Genomic DNA, 19,034 nt, shown 5'->3' with positions numbered 1-19,034 from the left:
TCCCCATTATTGGATATTTTGCCTGTCACAGGGATCTAGGGGCCTTTTCCAGCACCACAGGGAACCTGTGCCTTGTTACCTCTTGAGTCTTAAGCCCCTTCACTATGCCCATCATCACTGCAGTGCAGAAAGCCAAACAACCTCTAACACAGTAACTATCCATCGACTTGCCTGCTCTTTGTTTTGTAATATGTTCTTCATCATATCAGTAATTCGGTTCTGAAAGGGATATTCCACAGGAGGTACTAGTATGGAATGGAAATGACATTAAATATGTATGGTGTTTAAAAAAAAATTGGATTTGGGGCAAAATTACCCTCCCTTTCTTCTTTTTCTGGCTGTGCACTGAGCATCTCCTGCTTATTTTGCTACCCTTCAAGCCAGTTCCTTTGCCCTTAGATAAACTTTATGGCTGCTATGATAAATGTTAAAGGATTGAAAAGTGTTAGTTAATCAATACAGGCAAGCTTGAGATTCACCAACAGTAACTGCTTCCTGCTCATTACTCACTAAAATATAATAAATAAGCCAAAAGACTTGGCTTTGTTACAGAAACTGTCTGAATTACCTTTATCTTTTGCTGGTGATGGTAGATCTGCCAGGCAATCTGTACATGAACTGCACACCACTTCCCGGGTTTCTGCAATGGAAAGCACAAGAATTTAGATTAATTTATACGTTAGCAATCTACATCAGATAGAAAGTTTCATTTCCCTTACTGTCAAACAGGCAGCTAAGCAATGAGAAAGGCTGATTACTGAAACAGCACAATAGGTGATCAACATTTTTTTTCTCTACTGTGGCAGATGATGTTTAAATTAAGAAAGAATCAAAAAGGAAGAATGTGGGACATCTTCCTCATCTCATGGAGCCCTGAGATCCCTGCCATGTTCTTTTCTACTTGCACTCTTCCCTTCAAAAACTGAAATGAATGGCAGCAAAGAACAGTATGCCATCCTGAAGAGAAAGCAACTAATAGTTAACAGCTCTGTTCCTGAAAAGAGGCCCATTTGTTCATCCCTTTTGCACTGCAGGGTAAGTCATGCGTGCTTGTTATGGCAACTTGCATTTGGGGAGGAAAAGGGTACGGACAAACAATCACCAGGGATGAGCAGTGCCACAGCTGAACAAGCTACTGTTTTTCAGCTGAGCTGTGGTGCTCAATGCAGGGTGTTTTTGTGGAACATCAGAAGCACAAATAAAACATATTGACCTCAGCCACCATGAATCTGATCACTGGTGAATGTCTGTCCATGCTCACAGTAATTTATTTCTGTGGCCATTATTTCATACTGTGAACTATTAATGCATATAAATGGATGCAAAATAAGGTTTGGATTCAACCTAAACATTATTAATCAGAAGCAGTTAAGAGCTAACTATGACATTTTGCTTTAAATAAAAAATAAGCTTGAAATATTCTACTGGTCGTGTTCAATTTCAAAAACCTATGTATAATATTTGTGCGTGTATATATGTGTATATATAGGTATATAAAATCCCCCACAAACCTTACTTACTCTTACTGGAGGCCTATAAGGGTCTGACACCTATGGAAAAAGCAGAAATAAAACAATCAGTCTTTCTAAACCTAGCCAATATACAGAAAGGTGGGGAACTTCCTTCCTCTGAGTAAGTAAAAGCATTTAGAAAACAACGTTCCAAAGAAGTCCCCTGTGACACGGAAAACCTAAAAGACTTAAAGGAGGCTTAAAACTTCTCTTTCATTCCTTGCACCAAACTCAGCAGAATTTTATGGTAAACAAAGCAGCTTCATTCAGAAACTGAACAGTTCAGTGCCTTTCTGAGCCTTATAATTGTTCTGAGATGGAGTGTATAAAACTCTCCAAGCAATGTTTAGGTGGAAAGACCTTGAAGGGGTTCTTGCCCCATTTCCCCTGACTTCAAAAAAGTCAATACATCCCTTTATATACACGACTGGAGAAGGCTCCTATTGTCTCACCAGAAAGAGAAACTTCAGTCCTGTCTGCACTTTCACACTCTAGAAGACCAATTTGCTCAACAGCTACTCTCTTGTTTTTCTATGAGCAATCACTGTGTTTACTGTAAATCCAGAGAAGCTGAAAGGAAGGTTATACATTGTTGCCTACCCCTGGAGTCTTCTGCAGCAGCGTATGGTGGACTGCGCCTGGTCTACCTGCTACATCAATAGGGTTTGAAGTCTGAAAGACAAGAATAGAGCATGAATAATACTGTATCATACCAGTGGTACATTTAACATCTCTATCTGATGTTAACGGCATTAATTAGTCCATGTTTGTACTGTGCTTTGAACACACATATTGCTACATTAGTGCTAAATGTTATCTCTTACTGACAGCCAACAGCATTTAACCACTGTGTCATCTATTATTCTTTAGCGGCAGTAACAGTATTACAGCAGCACCCCTCAGCCCCGTTGAAATCACAACCCCATTGTGCTATGCAGTATGCAAGTGGATGGAAAAGGCAGTCCCTGCCCCCCAAGCTTATTCTTTAGACAAAACAGGCAGGCAGTAGGAGAGAGAATGAGAGAGCTGAACTGACTCCCTCCGTGTTTCAGGCAGCAGCCAGTATCGCAGTCAGGAACAGAAGGACTCAAGCATCCTAGTCCCATATTCCACCTACTGGCCTGTGGCCCCTCTCTGACTGGGGCAACACAATGGCTTCAATGGCAGCAGCCCATCTATTTGCTTCGACAAAGCAAAATGAGAAACCTTAGAAGGTGCTTGTGGGTCTTTTATAGCTTTGCATTGTTTATCCCATCATTTTCCAGCAAGAATTAAACACCTCATTGAATGGATCCCTGTTCCGGATCCCACCTGTTGCCCTGTCCTAGATGATCCCCAAGAACTCGTTCGTTTTCTCACTCTGGCATTCATCCATCTCCCACTCCCTGAGCAACTGCACCTGGCGCCTCCACGCAGCTGAGTACAGAGGGCTTAAACCTCACTCCCCAAGAGACTATTCCACTCACATTTTACGTCAAATTACAGATGATTTCAAACAGTCAAACTGTACGAGGAACGAGTAAAATCATAGGTGTGGGAGGAAAGATAGATTTTAATTTGTCTAAGACTATGTAACTTCTAGACACATTAAAAAGAGAATCCTCGTGTGTGTCTGTAGGTAAGTCACTGAACTCCCCAGGCAGCTCTGTGTTCCCAGGGCCTGTCTGACAGCTGAGGTATATATAAGGTGGCAAATAAGTTACAGCTATCATACAGGCAAGAGCTTTAAGATCACAACATGTTAATAGCATGGTGTCATCCTGTGCCTTTGTTCCCTGGAGAAAGATGTGAATGCTTCCTCCAGCAAAGTAAATGGAATACTTCTGACCTTTTCAAGTTCGTAGCTTGTGAGAAATGGCCTTTGGGAACCTCACTGAGAAGTTCACCGTCAGCCTGGATTTATGTGCCGTGGATTTACATGCACAGCTGTAGGCAACTGACACGGGAAAGGGAAAAACAAAACCAAGACCTCTGCTTTGGAAAGCAAGAAGTGCAAGACTCATCTTGCCAAAACCAAATCATCAGGTCTGTAGTGATTATCAAGGCTTTATTCAAAAGGGAGAGAGCATGGAAAAATTATGCAGTAATGATGACTAGAGTGGCTTTGCCCAGCAGTTCAGCTGTCTCCTGTAGGAAACTGGAAAACAAAGAAGCAGATCCATTTTTCAACCTATCCCTCTTTTTTTTTTTTTTTTTAAAATTTAGATTGCATGTAAATACAGCACTGTTCAGCCATCAAGTGCTGTTAGTGATTAACCATGGCACCAAAGTTTGACCTTGCACTGCTTAAACTCAAGCTAGCAAATGTTCTATGTATCTATCACTAAAACAAATAAAAAGTGAATTATAATACAGTACTAAGAACTGTTTAAAAATGTAAAAGGTCTGTGCTCACTTTTTCTTTCTTTGTAACTGCTGGTCTAATGGTATTTTATAGTGAGGTGGTATCTAAAGAGCTCAGTGATGAAGATGGAAACCAGCAGAGCATGCTAGTGGTGTATTAGAAGCTTCTCATTAACAGTAGCTGTATGGCAAAATGGAAACCTATCATCGTATCAGCAAAATTTTGCCAATTCCGCCTTATTTGTGCAGCTCCTTTTCTTGGAAAATCAAGTTAACACCCTGAGAGCTGGGGTCTGTAGGGACCCACTGGCATCCCTTGCAAGGATAGCAACAATTAACACTGGCGGCCAAACTTCATCAAGGGATGGTCATGTTCTGTCCCTCTTGCTCCCTCTGCATAGATGCAACAGCTCCTCTCCCATGCCTGTAGCCACCACATACAGACCTCTTGTTGAAAAGAGCTGTTTTAGATACTTTGCTATTTGTAATGTACCCAGAAATTAAAATAACGTAAGGGATTGGATGGGCACTGAGGAAATACTCCAGCTTCCGTTGAAAAAAAAGTGTGAAGGCTGTAAAAGGCCTCCTTTGCAGCAGTTGTTAGTTACTGACTTTCACTGACTTCAGGAAGACTGCTGAGGGAAGCACACCCCACAGCCTTGCTTGGTCTCCTTAAGGAAATGACCTTCCAAATGCAAACAGAAGTGGCCTGGCTACAGTGCTGCTCCTTCAAGTCTTCTAACACAGTAGCAGAGCTCTATGGAAATGCAGTTCAAGATAAGAGATTTCTAAAACCCCAATATGTAAGGAAGCTAAACACACGTCACTTTACGAATTGAGTAAATACTCCATGTTCAAACAAATGCTAGATAGATATAATGCATATTTCTTGTTTGGAGAGATTTTACAGCTTCTGTATATTTAGAAATTGTTAATAAAAAGAACAAATCTGGGAGCAAACAAAACCCAACAGTGCACACTACAGAATTCATTGAAAATGGTGGTTATCATGGCAACATTTCCAAATGCCAATCAATGCTAGTTGTAATGATATGTTACAGTTGCAGTGCACCTTTCAAACACGCTATCTCAAAGAAGCTTGCAGGCATTAATCAACCCTTATAAAACCCACTGCAAGGTAACTTTATAGATGAGGAAGCTGAGGAACAGAAGATTTAAGCAACTTGCCCAAGGTCAGACAGTGTTGGAGCTGGGAATAAAAATTCAGCTCCTTCAAATTGCTCTACCCATTTATAGCAGTCTCTCCCTATTGTTCCCACACTTGTACAATCAATTTCTCATATTTTTTTTTTTTTCTCTGGGAAAAAACATGATTTGTCTTTTGCAATCTCATACTGTTAAATTTATAAAATGATTTGGGACTCATTGGTCTGTTATTAGCTGTAAATATTTCAATCAACTAATGTATTTGACTGCATGCTTCTCCTCCAATTTCAGTTGACCTCCCAAGTGAACCACTGTATCCTTTTCCAAGGAACAATCTGTAGTGCCAAGACAAAATTTCTGCAAAAGCATTTGCTGCTTTGTGCAGAGGATGCTCACAAATCTGTGGGGTGATCGCTTCCAACCCCTAGCTGCACTTCTGCTCGCTAAATCACGTGCTACAAAATCACCAGAGACACAACTCTGAATACAGTTTCTCTCCCAGCAAAAGAACAAAGCCTTCAGAAGAAGTAGTTTGTACCTTCGGTTGAAATGCTCCCTGAAGTGACCCAAAGGGACCTGAATGTGGAAGCATGGGTGGCATTCCAGGCATTGCTGGAGGATAGGTTGGAAAGAACTACAAAAGAAAAAGAGATGCTTATGTCACAGGACAACTTGAACAATAATGGAGGTAGGTGCCAAGTCTGGCATGTACAAAAATAGTATTGTGTTGAACAAGTGCCACAGTGAAAATACACACTAAATTTGCTTTCAAAATCTTTAAGAGCAAAGCCAAAACTTGGAAAATGCACTTATCTGATGAATTTTCTAGGTAGTGCTGAAGAAGTGTGCCTTTAAAATTTGTGGAACTATTGCAGGAAGCACAGAGAATTCACCATTTTTAGAGGAATCAGAGTAATCTGGGTTTTTATTTAACTTTGCGTTTTTCTGCAGTAGCAAACAAATCGATCCCATTTTGAAATGTGACCTGCTTTAATTTTCAAAGCAAAAAAGAACCACAAGATGTTGCACTGCACACTAACCACAGGCAACATGCACACCACCTTGTAGTTGTGAAGGTTGGGTTGAGTTTTGCTTAGGCCTCTCCTGAGCACATACAGCAGTTTTACAAGTCCCAAAACATGTAGTTTTTTGTGCTTTGGAGCAGTGGGGAGCACCAGGAAGAAACCACCAGTCTGACTTACTCCTGTGACCTGAGCAAAATCTTGTGAAAGAGCCATGCATTCCAGGCTGCTGCACTGTGAGAAGCACCAGCTGCAAAGATACTGCAGTGACCACTGATTTAGCAATTCCTGCGCATTCCCTGCCATCCCAGGCACAGCAATAAAGAGCCACAGCAGCAAAAACGCAGTAGACAAAGGTTTAAAAAAAAAAAAAAAAAAAGCCCAAAGAAAAGGTTGTACCTTAAAAAAAAAATCAAGACAGAAAAAGAGCTTTAGGGATGAATGAATTGAAACACCACCAATCAATCAAAAACCAAGCAAAAGAAGAGCAAGCAGAACCATGAACAGACAGCTCCTAGGAAGGTTAAGCACTCACGTTGGAATGTCGAAAGTAAGGGTTGTCTAATTTGGGAGCGTACTTGTCAAACTGGAAAGAAAAGAGAAAAAAAAGAAACAGGTAAGTTTGGTTTCAGCAGTAGCAGACACATCAGGATTTCAACATAGACAAATAATCATGGCCTGTTTGTCCAGCATTTAACAGAGCAGAACTGACTGGTTATTCCATCCTCTCTCATCAGGGAGCTGATTTCCCCAAGCTAATGGAGATGGAAAAGCAGGAGTCCCCGGGCTGTGCCAGGTCTCACTGCAGAGCCCTGACTGCAGGCTCTGTGTGAAGAGGTTCCTTCACCAGCAAGAGGACAGCCCTGGGATCTGCAGCGTAGCGAAATGCAGGGAAGTTCAGCTTCAGGTCTGGGATCTGCTCCGGGAGCACTGAACTGCATCACAGACTAGATGGTAGGGAATGTTTTTGATTCGACCCAAACATCTACTGTGGGGCAACCCATTCCCTGTTTTCTGGGTTCCTGTAGGTGCCAAAATTGTTTGGAAAAGGTCTTAATTGCTTTAGATGCACAAATTTCTGTATATTCCCCCTCCTCTGCAAAAGAGAGAGCACCCCAGAGACAAGCTGATTGTTAACCTTTGTCGCTTCAGCATGGGGTTTTAACACCTCCATGTGTGCAGTCTCTGCCCCATATTTATTTTTACGACCATTTGTCCTGTACCACCTTGGAAGCAAAATCAAAGCATATATACATTCAATTTTTGAACAGTATGTACATTCTGCTGGGGAGGAGGGAGCGGGGAAGAAGGCAGGGAAGGGAACTGTAGGACCCCAGGAAAGGCTGCTTATTTGGCAAGTCAGCTGTTGTTTCACACTCCTCTGTGCAGGAGAGTATATTTGTAATTTCATTAATTACAGTTATTACTGGAGCCACGTCCCCTCCAGTGTAAATACCATAAATTACCAAACACATGCAGCTGTAAATTTCAACACTCTTCTCTAGTGTTAGGATTAGTAGATCTGATCTAGTGGAATATAAGAAGATGTGAGTGAAATATAACAAAAGAGCCTTGCAAGCTGTTTTTGCTATGAAGGCTGACATCAATGGGCACGGGGGGAGGGGGCCATTTGCAGGATCAGGTATCAGGATTCTTAAATAACTGGAGGTTCCTGAGAAAAGTTTCAAGATTGCTTTACACAGAACAAGAGGGGAAGGTGTTTACACATGAGTACATTTAGCAAACACCTGGGGCTGGATTTTCGGTGGCTGTCACTACTTTGAATTGTCTCACTGCTGAGCAGATTACAACCCAAGAATGTCATGGGGCAGTCAGCAGTGGGAAAGAAAAGTGAGAAACATTATGCTCCTTGAGCTTCCCAAATGCTGCTTTTGCTTGTCACTCCTGGCTTTTGTTAGCCTTAGCAGAAGAGGGCTGTTTCTACATTTTGGACACAGTGTGAAACTGGGAGGGGAAAAGAAAGCTGAATCTTGTTCTTTCAGTCTCATAAAGTAATTGCCAGAAAGAGAGTTTGTTTTAAAGTACTGACAAAATCCTTTTGTAGCAGATCTTAATTTAGTAAAAGCTGCAGCAAAGTCAAAAGTGCTTTGTATTACAAGCAAATTCAGTGGCAAAATACTAATGCTTACTACATGGCGAGGAGGATCTCTCTCAGAACCAGCCACACACAAATTAGTGCTTATTGATGTAATCAACTAATAAATGCCAGAATCAGTATAGATTAGGGAATTAGGAGGAAGAGGGACAAAACTCGTATCAGATGAGATGCTGTGCTATGGTGAGAGCTCTGCGTAAGCAAGTATGGTTTGTCCCACAACAAAGAGCTGTGGGGATGGCATTTGTTACTGGAGGCCACCAGTCTCGTGGTGTCCTTGTTGGTGTGTTTTGGTGTGTCAAGGCAGCTGGCTCTGGGGAAATGGGAACAGAAATACATGGTGGGACACATAAGAAGGGAAACTAAAGGGACCCTGGACTTGTTTAATGGGTGCAATATCTGCTCATGGGTAGCAGTGTGGGGGACCTGGAAGCTCAGTGTGGAGGCTCTGGGTGGAAAGGGGATCCCTTTGGGAGTGCTGGGCCTGTCTCTCCAGGCCTCCAGGTCAGAAGGGCAGGAAAAGCACACCTGGCTGAAATGAAGAGGACTGGGTTTTGTTTGACAAGAGTGGGTTAGGCTTTTTGACCAGAGATGCTCTACTTATCCTCACATTTTGGGCTGGGGTACGCACCATGGGAGGTGCAGAGGGCGGCATGAGCGGCGTCTGGGGCAAGCTGGATGGAAAAGGAGTGAATGTGTGCTGGTGGGTGTGTTGGTGCTGATGCGTGTGTTGGTGCTGGTGAAACTCCGCTCTCAGCAGCGGCACCGGGCCAAGTGAGGCAGCGGCCCGGTCCGAACTCTGAACCAAAAACCGGTTGTTCAGCTCTTGCCTGAGCAGTTCGTGATCTAGAGGAGAGAGAGAGAGAAAAAAAAAGACACAGAGGCCCGTGGGCCTGTGAGTACCACAAAGACGGAGGAGAAAGAGTCAATATTCACCTGGCATTCCCTGTTTCTGCAGGTCATGCTGTGGTGGTTTTCTACGTGAGGACTCATTGGTGGAGGTAAGAGAGATGCCTGTGACAAAGTACCAATCAGAATCCCCGAATGAGGCTGGCAATACATGATTGGTTGGTTGAATGATATCAACAGGCTGGTATCTAAAGGCAAGAGAGAACACCATGAGTCATCACAGCAGAAAACATCAGGGGGGTCCAGCAAGCATCCCCTCGGCCCCCGCCCCGGCCCCGCCACCCCGCACCGCTCCCACGGGACACTCCTCCTCCCCAGCACCTGGTGGCCATGGCACCGAGGTGGCTCTGGGAAGGGACCTCGGGGCTCTGGTCTGGAAGTGGCCAGACTTTGCCACACCAGCAAGATGCTGGGGAGCACCCTCAAGGACAATGGCTTGCTTTAAAATGGGCAATACTGACCTGGTTCCTTTGGAGGTTTGCAATTCAGAAGCACACATGTACACTGACAGTGGCTGGTGGGCCTAAAATGTGTGTTACATTCTAACATAAATGTACTTAAGAGGTAAAAGTTTGACACGATCTACAATGCAATGAGATAACAATGGATTTGGGTGCCTGGGAACTCCCTGCTTGGATGACCATTTCTCAACAGGTCCCTGTGTCACCCTCCCCCTTCTCGGCCCCAGGACATGCACACAGGAACATCCACCCTACAAATTGAGGCCTTGTTCGCAAATATTTTTTGAGATTTTAAATACTAAGCAGTCCTTTTCTCAAATTCCAACTGATACAGTTGTTAATTTTTTGTCTTTGCCTCCAGGTTTTTCTCCTATGAGAAAATAGGGGGAAGGAATCAGGGGGAAGAGGAGAAACACTGAACTGGCTGAAGATCTCAAGACAGTTGCAATGACAGCAGAAAATCAAATGTTCCACCTTATGACATGTGGCCTCTTCTCAGTATCCTCCTCTGGAAGAATGTGCATTCAATTTGAACATGGTTTTGGCCAGCACTTTAGAAATGATGTGACTGAGGACAGTAAGGTAAAACATCTAGTTCCCCATAAATATCTGCTGGTATAAATAAATAAATATCTGCTGGTATATATATATCCATCTGTGATTTTGCCTAAGAACTTAAAGCAGGAGTAAACGCCCAACATGGTAATGTTTTGTGATTTGAGAGCACCTGTGTCATCAGCTGTGGATGACATACACCCATTCCTGACTGACCTACTTGCTACTGAACTTTTTTACTATAACACCCCTTTAAAACTACAGCACTGAATATAAAGGGGCAAAAGAATACATGAGCTTTAAAGTTATATTTCATGTTTTGCAGGCATTTCCTAAATTTTTTAGATGAACATTAGAAGTGCCTAAACCTTCTGAAGTGACATGGTTAAGATTTAAAAAACCAGGCACTCTGATGAGGAATTTCCAAGTGTGTACTACCACTTAGAAACCTACATTCTACTGGAAGTCACTTTTGAAAGCAGATTTTGAGTGCCTAAGTAATTTGCTTTCCAGTAATAAATATCTGCTAAGAGCAGATACTCTGTACTGCTGCAATCTTTATAATAATTAATACAAAAGCAGAAAGTACAAATACTTCTGATACTGAAGCCTAAAGCGCTGGAGCAAAAAGTCTGTAATGGGTTCTCCTTGGAGCGAGCAAACAACAAAAAAAACCCTGGGCTGGAAGCACTTACATCCAAAACCTAACCTCTTTAGAGAATATGAGTATGATTTCATATGTGTGTGTTTACGCATTTAAATCTGGCATGACTTAAAGAAACTGAATCCTTCTGTTAGCATCAAGATAATCCACTTTTCTGGAGGGAGAGATAAAAGCGAGTTGGCAGTTGTAAGTGCTCCGATATCCAATTTCTTTAAGAGACTTGAAGTCAGACTGATAGATTTGCAGCTGGCTCCAGCTCATAGCCTTGTACCACAGCTTTGGCCTTTGTCAGGAAAAGGCCCAGAGATGTTCGGAGAAGTGGTGTGGCACTGGGAGCAGTGGCTGCTTCATAGTAAGGATGGGACTGCCAAGAAATAATCCAGCTCCATGAAGGGCTCAGGGCAATGTTAGGATGAGAACTAAGCTCTTGTGCCTACCAGCAACAGCCCATCCCACATGTCTGGCCAGGAGTTAACATAACTAGGAGCAGAGTAACTGAGCAGCCCTTTGAATGCCCAAACACTACTGCTCTGTGTGTACATGAGGTGGGTACAGCAGAAAAAGGTCAATCCTGCCAATGTTGGTAGGTACCCTCATGTTCTGCAGAGAAGAAACAAAGACCACTGTTCCTTCTGTGTATCCGACATCAGGGCCAGCCTCGGTGCCCTTGAGTAGAGGGCAGCAGCCCACACACTGGTTGCTCCTAGGTTACTTGTATAAGGTTTAGGTTTCAAAGGGAAGAAATGTCACCAGAAGTGCATTCTTGTTACTCACAGACCTGAATTTGTACCATCGGTGAATGCAGGAGCTCTGAGCTCTGCTTCTCTTCTCAGTATCAGTGACAAGTGTGCCAAAGTAAATGTGCAAGAAGAGCATGTTTTCCTCCAAAGTGGTGGGACAAAAAGATGACAAAAGAGAGACTTCAAAGGGCCATACCCTTTCTGATGGCTTTTCTAAGCTGGTGCTTTTACTGAGAGCACACCTGCACTCCAATGGCACAGCAAGGACTATGCTGCTAGCAGCAGCTGGATCCTAGCTCTTCAGGGCTACTCAGCAGTATTGTTTGCTTTTAAGAAACTTCTATGTGAATGACAGCAGAAGCTCCTGGCTATGCAGTGCTCTGTATTGATTTTATGATGTGCCAGTTTGCAGGCATTTCATATAATGCAGACAAGAGGCATTTCACTGTTTGCAGGGTTAGACGCCCAGACCTTTCCCTGCACTAATGTAGGTTTCTCCTGCTTAAATTGCAGGAGAAATCCTTTTAGTAGGAGCAAGACCGTTACTGTTTCCTGGCAAGCTGCTGAATGTGAATAGGTCACTTGATCTTACACCTCCTGAAGTTAATGGTGAAAACATACTTGCTTTCAGTGACTGAAATATCATGCTTTTAGTGCACACATTGCTATTTCCTTTTGCAATACTTTCAAAGTCTCCATCACAGTAGCCCTTTGCCTTAAACAGAGGAAGCAATGAATAGGTCTCCCACAGCGCTGCCAACATCTTCCCAGCCATGTGGTTGAAATTCTAGATGGTGCCAGGGCCGGTGAAAGCCAGCAGCTTTGGCCTGTGTGGGCTCTGCTTCTGGCTGGGAACCCAAGGCACTTTTGTCTGTCATCGTTCTGACAGCTCACTTTGGAGCAATTCACACTTTTCTTTCATTTAAAGAAGTAGTTACAAATAACAGGACATTATTTAGCTCCTGGAAGAAGAAAATGGATGCAGAACCATCAGATCTGCTCTCTCCTTATTCTTTTAACTGGCTTCACAGGAAACAGAGGGCGCATATTTTTTGCAAAATGCTTGTCCTGTTTAATCCCTGCTGAGTTAGTTGTGGAGTCAAGTGCCAGATCAAAAGGAGGCCCCAGCAAATGGAAGTTGCAGGGAAGTCTCCAGCTGCCACGGTCTCTTCCAGGGACAGCTGTAGGCTAATGGATAAGCTGTAATCAGGGCGTTTAGGGCAGAGTGACAATAGAATGGGGTCCAGGGTGAACAAAATAAATGTTTTATAAGGATGCAAGAGCTGAACAGCAGAGCTTGTCTGCTGAGCTATCTCTGCCTCAAAGAGAAAGGCCAAGCAGCCACGGGCACACTGAGGGCTTGTGCTGCCAGAGAGATGATTCTGCTCTGCTGGCAGGATGTTCTGCCTGTCAAAGGATCAGAGTGGGGGTAGGTGTGAGGGGCTGCTCACTTGTCACTCAGTTAGAACAACCTCTGGGACAATTAGAAATAGTTTTTTTTCAAATCAGTTCTAACAACAGCAGCTTTCATTCAAGAGAAGAGAATGGAAAACTGTACATCAGTCTTTCCTGAATCTAGAAAATGTCTGTGACTGTGGAATGCCACACTGGACAACTCATGCCCTAAAAAAGGAGATTTTCTGGGGGAAAATTTTGTTTTGAAGACTTCTTCTAGGACATTACAGTACTGCCTGTGTAATCTCTGATCTGGTAAAGCATGTCCAGGTCTCCTACCTGTTTCATGAGCCCACTGACAGCTCCAGCGCACGCTGCCTGTGGAGGGGCCTGTTACTTTACCTGCCCACTAGGTAGCCCATCTCTCAACACCCTCCAGTGCATGCACAGCAGATCAGCCCTGGAAGAAGAAGGGAACCTACCCGCAGGGTGACCCGGTATCACGAGGCTGTTGGTGGGTAACGCTGGTGGAGGTGGCAGCGTGGGTGGGGTGGCAAACATGGCCGGATGGTGCTGGTGTTGGGTCTGCGATCTGAGAGAGAAGTGCGAGGTAGCAAGATTAGGGATGGAGAGGGGCAGAGCCGGGCCGGAGGAATGGTGTGGAGGAATCTGCGGAGAGAGGGGAAGGTGTTTCGGGAGGCTGATGCTTGTTGCACTGCTAGCACTGCTGCTCCGGCTGCAGAGAGAAAAGGATGGGGGGGGGAGAGAGAGAGAGAGAGAGAGAGAGAGAGAGAGTCAGTCTATTAGACGGAAACTGCGCAATAAATTCGCTACCAGAAACAACCCCACTGTGTAACACTGATCTGCTCAAGCTTATGTTTCTGTTTTTCATAATGGCAAGTGGAGACACTGAATCTTAATGAACTTCTCCACCAGGGCAGGACAGGGCTTGGGCCCCCTGGAATGACATTTCCTCTGGTACGAGACCAAGTTAAAATTCTCAGAGCTATCTATGAGGTAGAGATGAAGGCCACAGAGCCAGCTGGATTTTGCACTTTTATTTAACCTCTGATGACCCTGCATGGCCATGTGCATCCTTGTGATCACATGATGCAATTACTCTTTTTCTGGTGCTCTGGGTGCACAGAGTTGCACAGTGGGTGATTCTGGGACCGTTGTATCTGCTGTCCACGCTGTGTAGTTGTATTCACACAAGCATGCACACACATACCATGTTCATAAATTATTATCATAATGATTCCATATTGTAAATCTTCTTATATTGTTATTACTCCACTGTAAGTGACCTAAGTTTTGTGGGATTAAAGGCAGTATTGCTGCAGTTATTCTTGAGCATAATTCCCACAATATTAGTATTTGTTGCAATCTAAACCTGGGAGGTATTTTGAATAGTTTGAAATATTAATAATTTATACTGTTGTGGCATTTACAGGTTAAAATTACAAGAGAGCTTAAGTATGCAGGATACTATGAAATATACATTAATGGAAGCTCCCTGTATTTTGACCTTTTTGTAGCTGAATATTGTGTTTTAAATCAGTCTTCTCATCTTGCTTAGCTATCTTAGCTCTGGTTTGGGAGGCAAGGTATGTTTTCTTTTTTTGTACCAGCAAAAAAGCCTACACAGATTCCAGTTTACTGGTTAAACTCTTGTCTCTACAAACTCTTTTTCTGCACCATTTTCATTCATCCTGCTTACTGGATGGAGGCAATTTGAACTGTGAAGTTAAGCCTCCTACTACATCTGACCATGTCAGATTGAAGCTGAGTTCTCAGCCTCCCAGAGTCCTGTTCTAAGAAGCCCAGCATCTTCCAGTATAGGAAATTATCGTGAAGCAACAAAACTGTGATGACTATGAACAAACCTTCAACTTCAGTGGAAGTCTTTCTGAATATGGAACAAGGGAACTGGTAAAACTGCAATCACCTTAAATTTCTAAGGCAAGAACTGGCCAGCTCATACAAGACAGTGCAAAATTCCACTAGAAACTAGACCTTTGAAGAATTTTACCCCAGTTACACACACCTTTCTCCCAGAATGGGAGCATTTTCAAAAGCAGCTATCCAACACTGCTGGAAATTGCAGCCTCTGGAGTCAGCACATAAAGTCCAATAACCAAAACATGGAGCATCTTATCCAGACAGTAAGAGTACTCTTGTCTCACCTCCCAGCAATTTCTATCCCTTTTGAAATGAGTTTTGTCCCACCAGTAGCATAAAGGTGAGATAAGAGTCCCTCTCCCATACCTGATATTATTGAGTCCGTTGTGGGCCACCTGGTGATGCACTTGGTAATTGAGAGGTGGAGGGATGTGACTGGGAGGCTGGGTCCGAAGCTCAGGTATTAACTGGGGCTGCGACTGCGGCCGAGGTTGAGGTTGTGACTGTGGCCGAGGCTGGGGCTGAGGTGTGAGCCTTGGTGGTGCTGGTGCTGAAATCACTGGCTCCTTCTTCAACAGTGGGCTCGCTCGGGCGCTTGACGTGGGCGCTGAGGAAGAGGAAGTCACAACGGCAGCTACTGGCTGGGGGCTGGGGATGGGCAGGGCGAAGGGCACGTCGGTGCTCAGTTCCCGGCTCCGCTCTAGCCCAGACACCTTAGGGACATTGGCTGCTTTCACTTCTGGCTTGTCATTCAAGGTGGGACCTTATGGAGCAAGGAGAAAAAGAACAAAGAAAGGTCTGCATTTGTTTCTCTGCTTGGTAGAACATAAGCCTAAGAAAAAACAAGTGATGTTTCAGCTCGTGGGAGCAGTGCTGCTACAAGATGTGTGTCTGTCCTTCCTCTGTCCTTGACTGGCTAGTCTGCAGTACTTGCTAGCATGTGTGTAAAAAGACTTTGTTGTCACTAAATGAATGAATACTACAAAGAACATAGAGCTTTGTGACTTCTAGCATCCCAAGGTTACATACAGTAGGAGTGTGAACATGTCTCAAGTTACTGGTACAGTATTTCCTGCTCAATTTAAGTTTTAAGGCTAATAATGAACTCAAGAACATGAGCCTGATCATTAAGATACTTAAGTTTCTCAATGCTCTTTCAAGGTAATCTGCAATATGTTTAGGCTTAACTCCAGCTACAATGCTCTGTGACCCAAGCAGTGATCCTTAATGATAACCCCACCTGGCTTCTGGGGAGGAGGCTACCTGGGATCTAGCAGAGGATGGGACAGCTCTGCAGTGAAGCTGTGACGTTGCCATTCCCTGCTCACACACTTGTGTGAAAAAACAGAACAGCAAAAGCTGGAAAATTCCAGTCAGAAGTGCAGTGAGCACTCAAGTGTAGTCCCACTCACCCATAAGTATAGCACACTCCTGTATGCATGGCATGTCAAAATTACCAGGATTGCTGCTACTTTGCAAAATGCACCAAGAGTGACAATTCCATATAGAATTACTCCTTCTGTGACGATAAGTATTTATTTTTTTTCCAAATTAAGCTAAAAGCAGCCCAAATAGTTAAGAGGCTGGAAAGGATAAAGAGAAAAGGGAGGAAAGGAGAGGTATTTCAGATCAAGCAGTAACCAAAATGTTGATGACAACCAAAAGGCCCAACGTGAATGTGATTCAACTCCCACTGCAACTCCCTTTTCAACATAATCTGTGTATCCTTGAGTGCACACATAGCCACAATTGCAAAAAAACCTTCATGGGTTACGAAAACTAGTGTTATCCATGTGTTCCACATGCACACACCCCACTGTGCACACACAGCACTTCTATCTGACTTTTAGGATACATGCTTTTATTATCCACCCAAACGTGCTGGGGGCTGTTTGCATTCAGCTGGCTTGCAGACATGTAAGAGGTGTCTACACTCATTAAGATGCTTCCAACACCCCCACGAGCAAATTCCACCTTTGAAATTCTCCTGTCTCATCAAAGGACTGAGCCAGTTCCTGATGTAGGAGGTGTGGAAATAACACAAACATACACCACAATCTAATTCTGGCCATGCAGATGCCCTAACCAGGCAGTTGTGAAGGCAGCCTGTGCAAGGCCAGAGTCCTTGCTACTGCAGCTTTGACAGCTTAAGCACCACCATGCTGGCACTGGGTGAGAGGGGGTGAATCAGAGCCTGTAGCTCACCAGCTCATGCCCTCAGAAAATGCCCATATAATGGCTTCTCCTTCCTGCGCATAAACAGCAGCTACTCACACTACTTATGGCTCTGCTTGCACTCTCACCATTGTACCATTTCATCCATCCCTACATATATGTGAAGTCAGAATATGGAAAAGAGAATGAATGGAAACATATGAACTGTTATTTATCACTTGAAGATGTTTGAGGACTTGTGGCCTCAAAATCACAAATAACAGGAAGAGAATTTTTTCTGAACACCAGTGCTTTGGCTGGCAGCAAGTACAATCAAGCCTGTACTTTCCATCACCATATACATCTTTACAGATTTGATGCAATGTCTGGAGGCCCTAAATTATTCCATACAACAATATACAGCTAATGCTAATTTCAGTTAATTTATTTTTCAAATATGATATAATGCATCACATGTACCCTGGTTTTGAGGAGTAACTAGACTTGGTTCCACTGTTACTTAGAGTGACAAAGAATTAATTTCTAAAATCAAATTCTCACCACTCTTCTGCACAATTATTTTTATAATGCCTCCTATGTTTGTAATTTTTCCTCAGATTTTATTGCTGAAAACTGAAAAACTGTCATTGACTAGTCAAGCCAGGGATCCTCACACAGTGCATTTTGGAGGAAGTGTGTTCACAGCTGTAGATCCCACTGTTTTCAGGAGCTAACCATTAAAAACAATTGGATTTCATTCCTGACCATAGGTTTCCTGAGAGCCTATTAGCTCTTCCCATCCAACAGGCCTCCTCCTACAGAGTTAAACTTCATATTGTGTAATTATAGGCAATGTAGACTAATGGTGTATGTTCAAAACACACTGGCACCACAAAAGTTAGTAGAGTAAAAAGTCAATTAGATCCAAAACAAATCAATAAAGACCCGTGTTACAAGCAGCTGTTTGACCAGTTTTATGCACAACTATTGATTCCCTGTGGCTTCAGCATAGTTCTCATTTGCAATTTTATCAAAGCAGAAGCTCACACTCCCTCGCTGACTGAACTGACCAGCCAGCCTGGTTGTATTAGTTAGTATTAGGGATACACGACTCATTTCTGCTGCCAACTTGCACCTCCCGGGCTGCAGGACTGAAACACTTCTGTGTTTCATTCTCCACAACAATGGAAATACCCAGATCCCCCTTCTGAGGCTGTGATGTGCCACAGGAGAGCAAAGCTGCTTTACGTGGCTGATTGAGAGTGAGCTGCAATGGGTGAAAGGAATGTGAAGAAAAGCAGAACAAATCATGAAGAGAAATGATGGGAAGACACTGATGCCAGGCACTGGCACCTTCCTGATGTTTGAAAGTCAAACCTGAAAATGAGCATTTCTCACATCTAGGTTTTTCACTTAAGTCTCTGGTAGAATAGATCTGGACACAATGGGAAGCAGATGCCCACATGGAAATATGTTTCATTCGTATGTCTCACTACTTTAGAAACTATGAATTTTGAAGGTTAGAATTACCTTGTTTCTTAGGTACTTAACAAGGCCCTTATAATGATACCTATCACAAAAATCTCCAAGACTTTCCTCTCCATTCACATGAAGGTCTCTGAGCTACCTTCCCTGAAATCCCTTAGAAAGCTAATCATTTTATGAGGGATGTTGCCTATTCTGATCAGAATCTTAAACTCTGCATTTTCTGTGTAGGATCCTTGAATGTACCTCCTAAAGAACTACAAACTTGTATGCCCAAGTTCCTTCCAACTGATCAGGCTGACTGCTAGTCACATATGGAAAAACCCAAGGCAAGAAGCCAAATATAACCTTTTGTGTAAGCTGGATCATGTTTCATCAAGATCCTTTCAGACATTACTGTGGCTCCTAATCTAGCCCTTCTGAGCAGATGGAACCACGGAGCTGAGCACAACTGTCCTGACAAAAGCAGAGACCCACCAGACCAAACTGAAACATTCTAGAGGTAAAAATGTGTTTGTTTTTACCAAGTCCTAGAGTAATTTTCATGCTTAATGATAAAAGGCTGAGCCAATTTGCCTAAGACTTGACAGTCATCTCCAATAATTCAACC

At 43.4% G+C, this 19,034-nt stretch overlaps 1 protein-coding gene across 1 annotated transcript in view; it reads right to left on the bottom strand.

Annotated features, from left to right (window-relative positions):
• The window catches only part of FBRSL1 (fibrosin-like 1), a 386,476-nt gene that overhangs the window by 11,574 nt on the left and 355,868 nt on the right, over nt 1-19,034 (bottom strand). The window contains exons 6-13 of the mRNA XM_009997643.1: nt 15,152-15,548; nt 13,366-13,619; nt 8,770-9,005; nt 6,579-6,629; nt 5,560-5,655; nt 2,112-2,183; nt 1,512-1,550; nt 569-640 (exon numbers count right to left, since the gene is read on the bottom strand). Of these exons, the coding sequence (XP_009995945.1) occupies nt 569-640; nt 1,512-1,550; nt 2,112-2,183; nt 5,560-5,655; nt 6,579-6,629; nt 8,770-9,005; nt 13,366-13,619; nt 15,152-15,548 (1,217 nt within the window). The remainder of the gene's footprint in view (nt 1-568; nt 641-1,511; nt 1,551-2,111; nt 2,184-5,559; nt 5,656-6,578; nt 6,630-8,769; nt 9,006-13,365; nt 13,620-15,151; nt 15,549-19,034) is intronic.

The sequence above is a fragment of the Chaetura pelagica genome, unplaced genomic scaffold (assembly GCF_000747805.2).
Source record: "Chaetura pelagica isolate M959 unplaced genomic scaffold, ChaPel_1.0 scaffold45, whole genome shotgun sequence".
Lineage (NCBI taxonomy): Eukaryota > Metazoa > Chordata > Aves > Apodiformes > Apodidae > Chaetura > Chaetura pelagica.
Note: the sequence above shows the minus strand (reverse complement) of the source record. Positions and strands in the feature narration are given on the sequence as shown.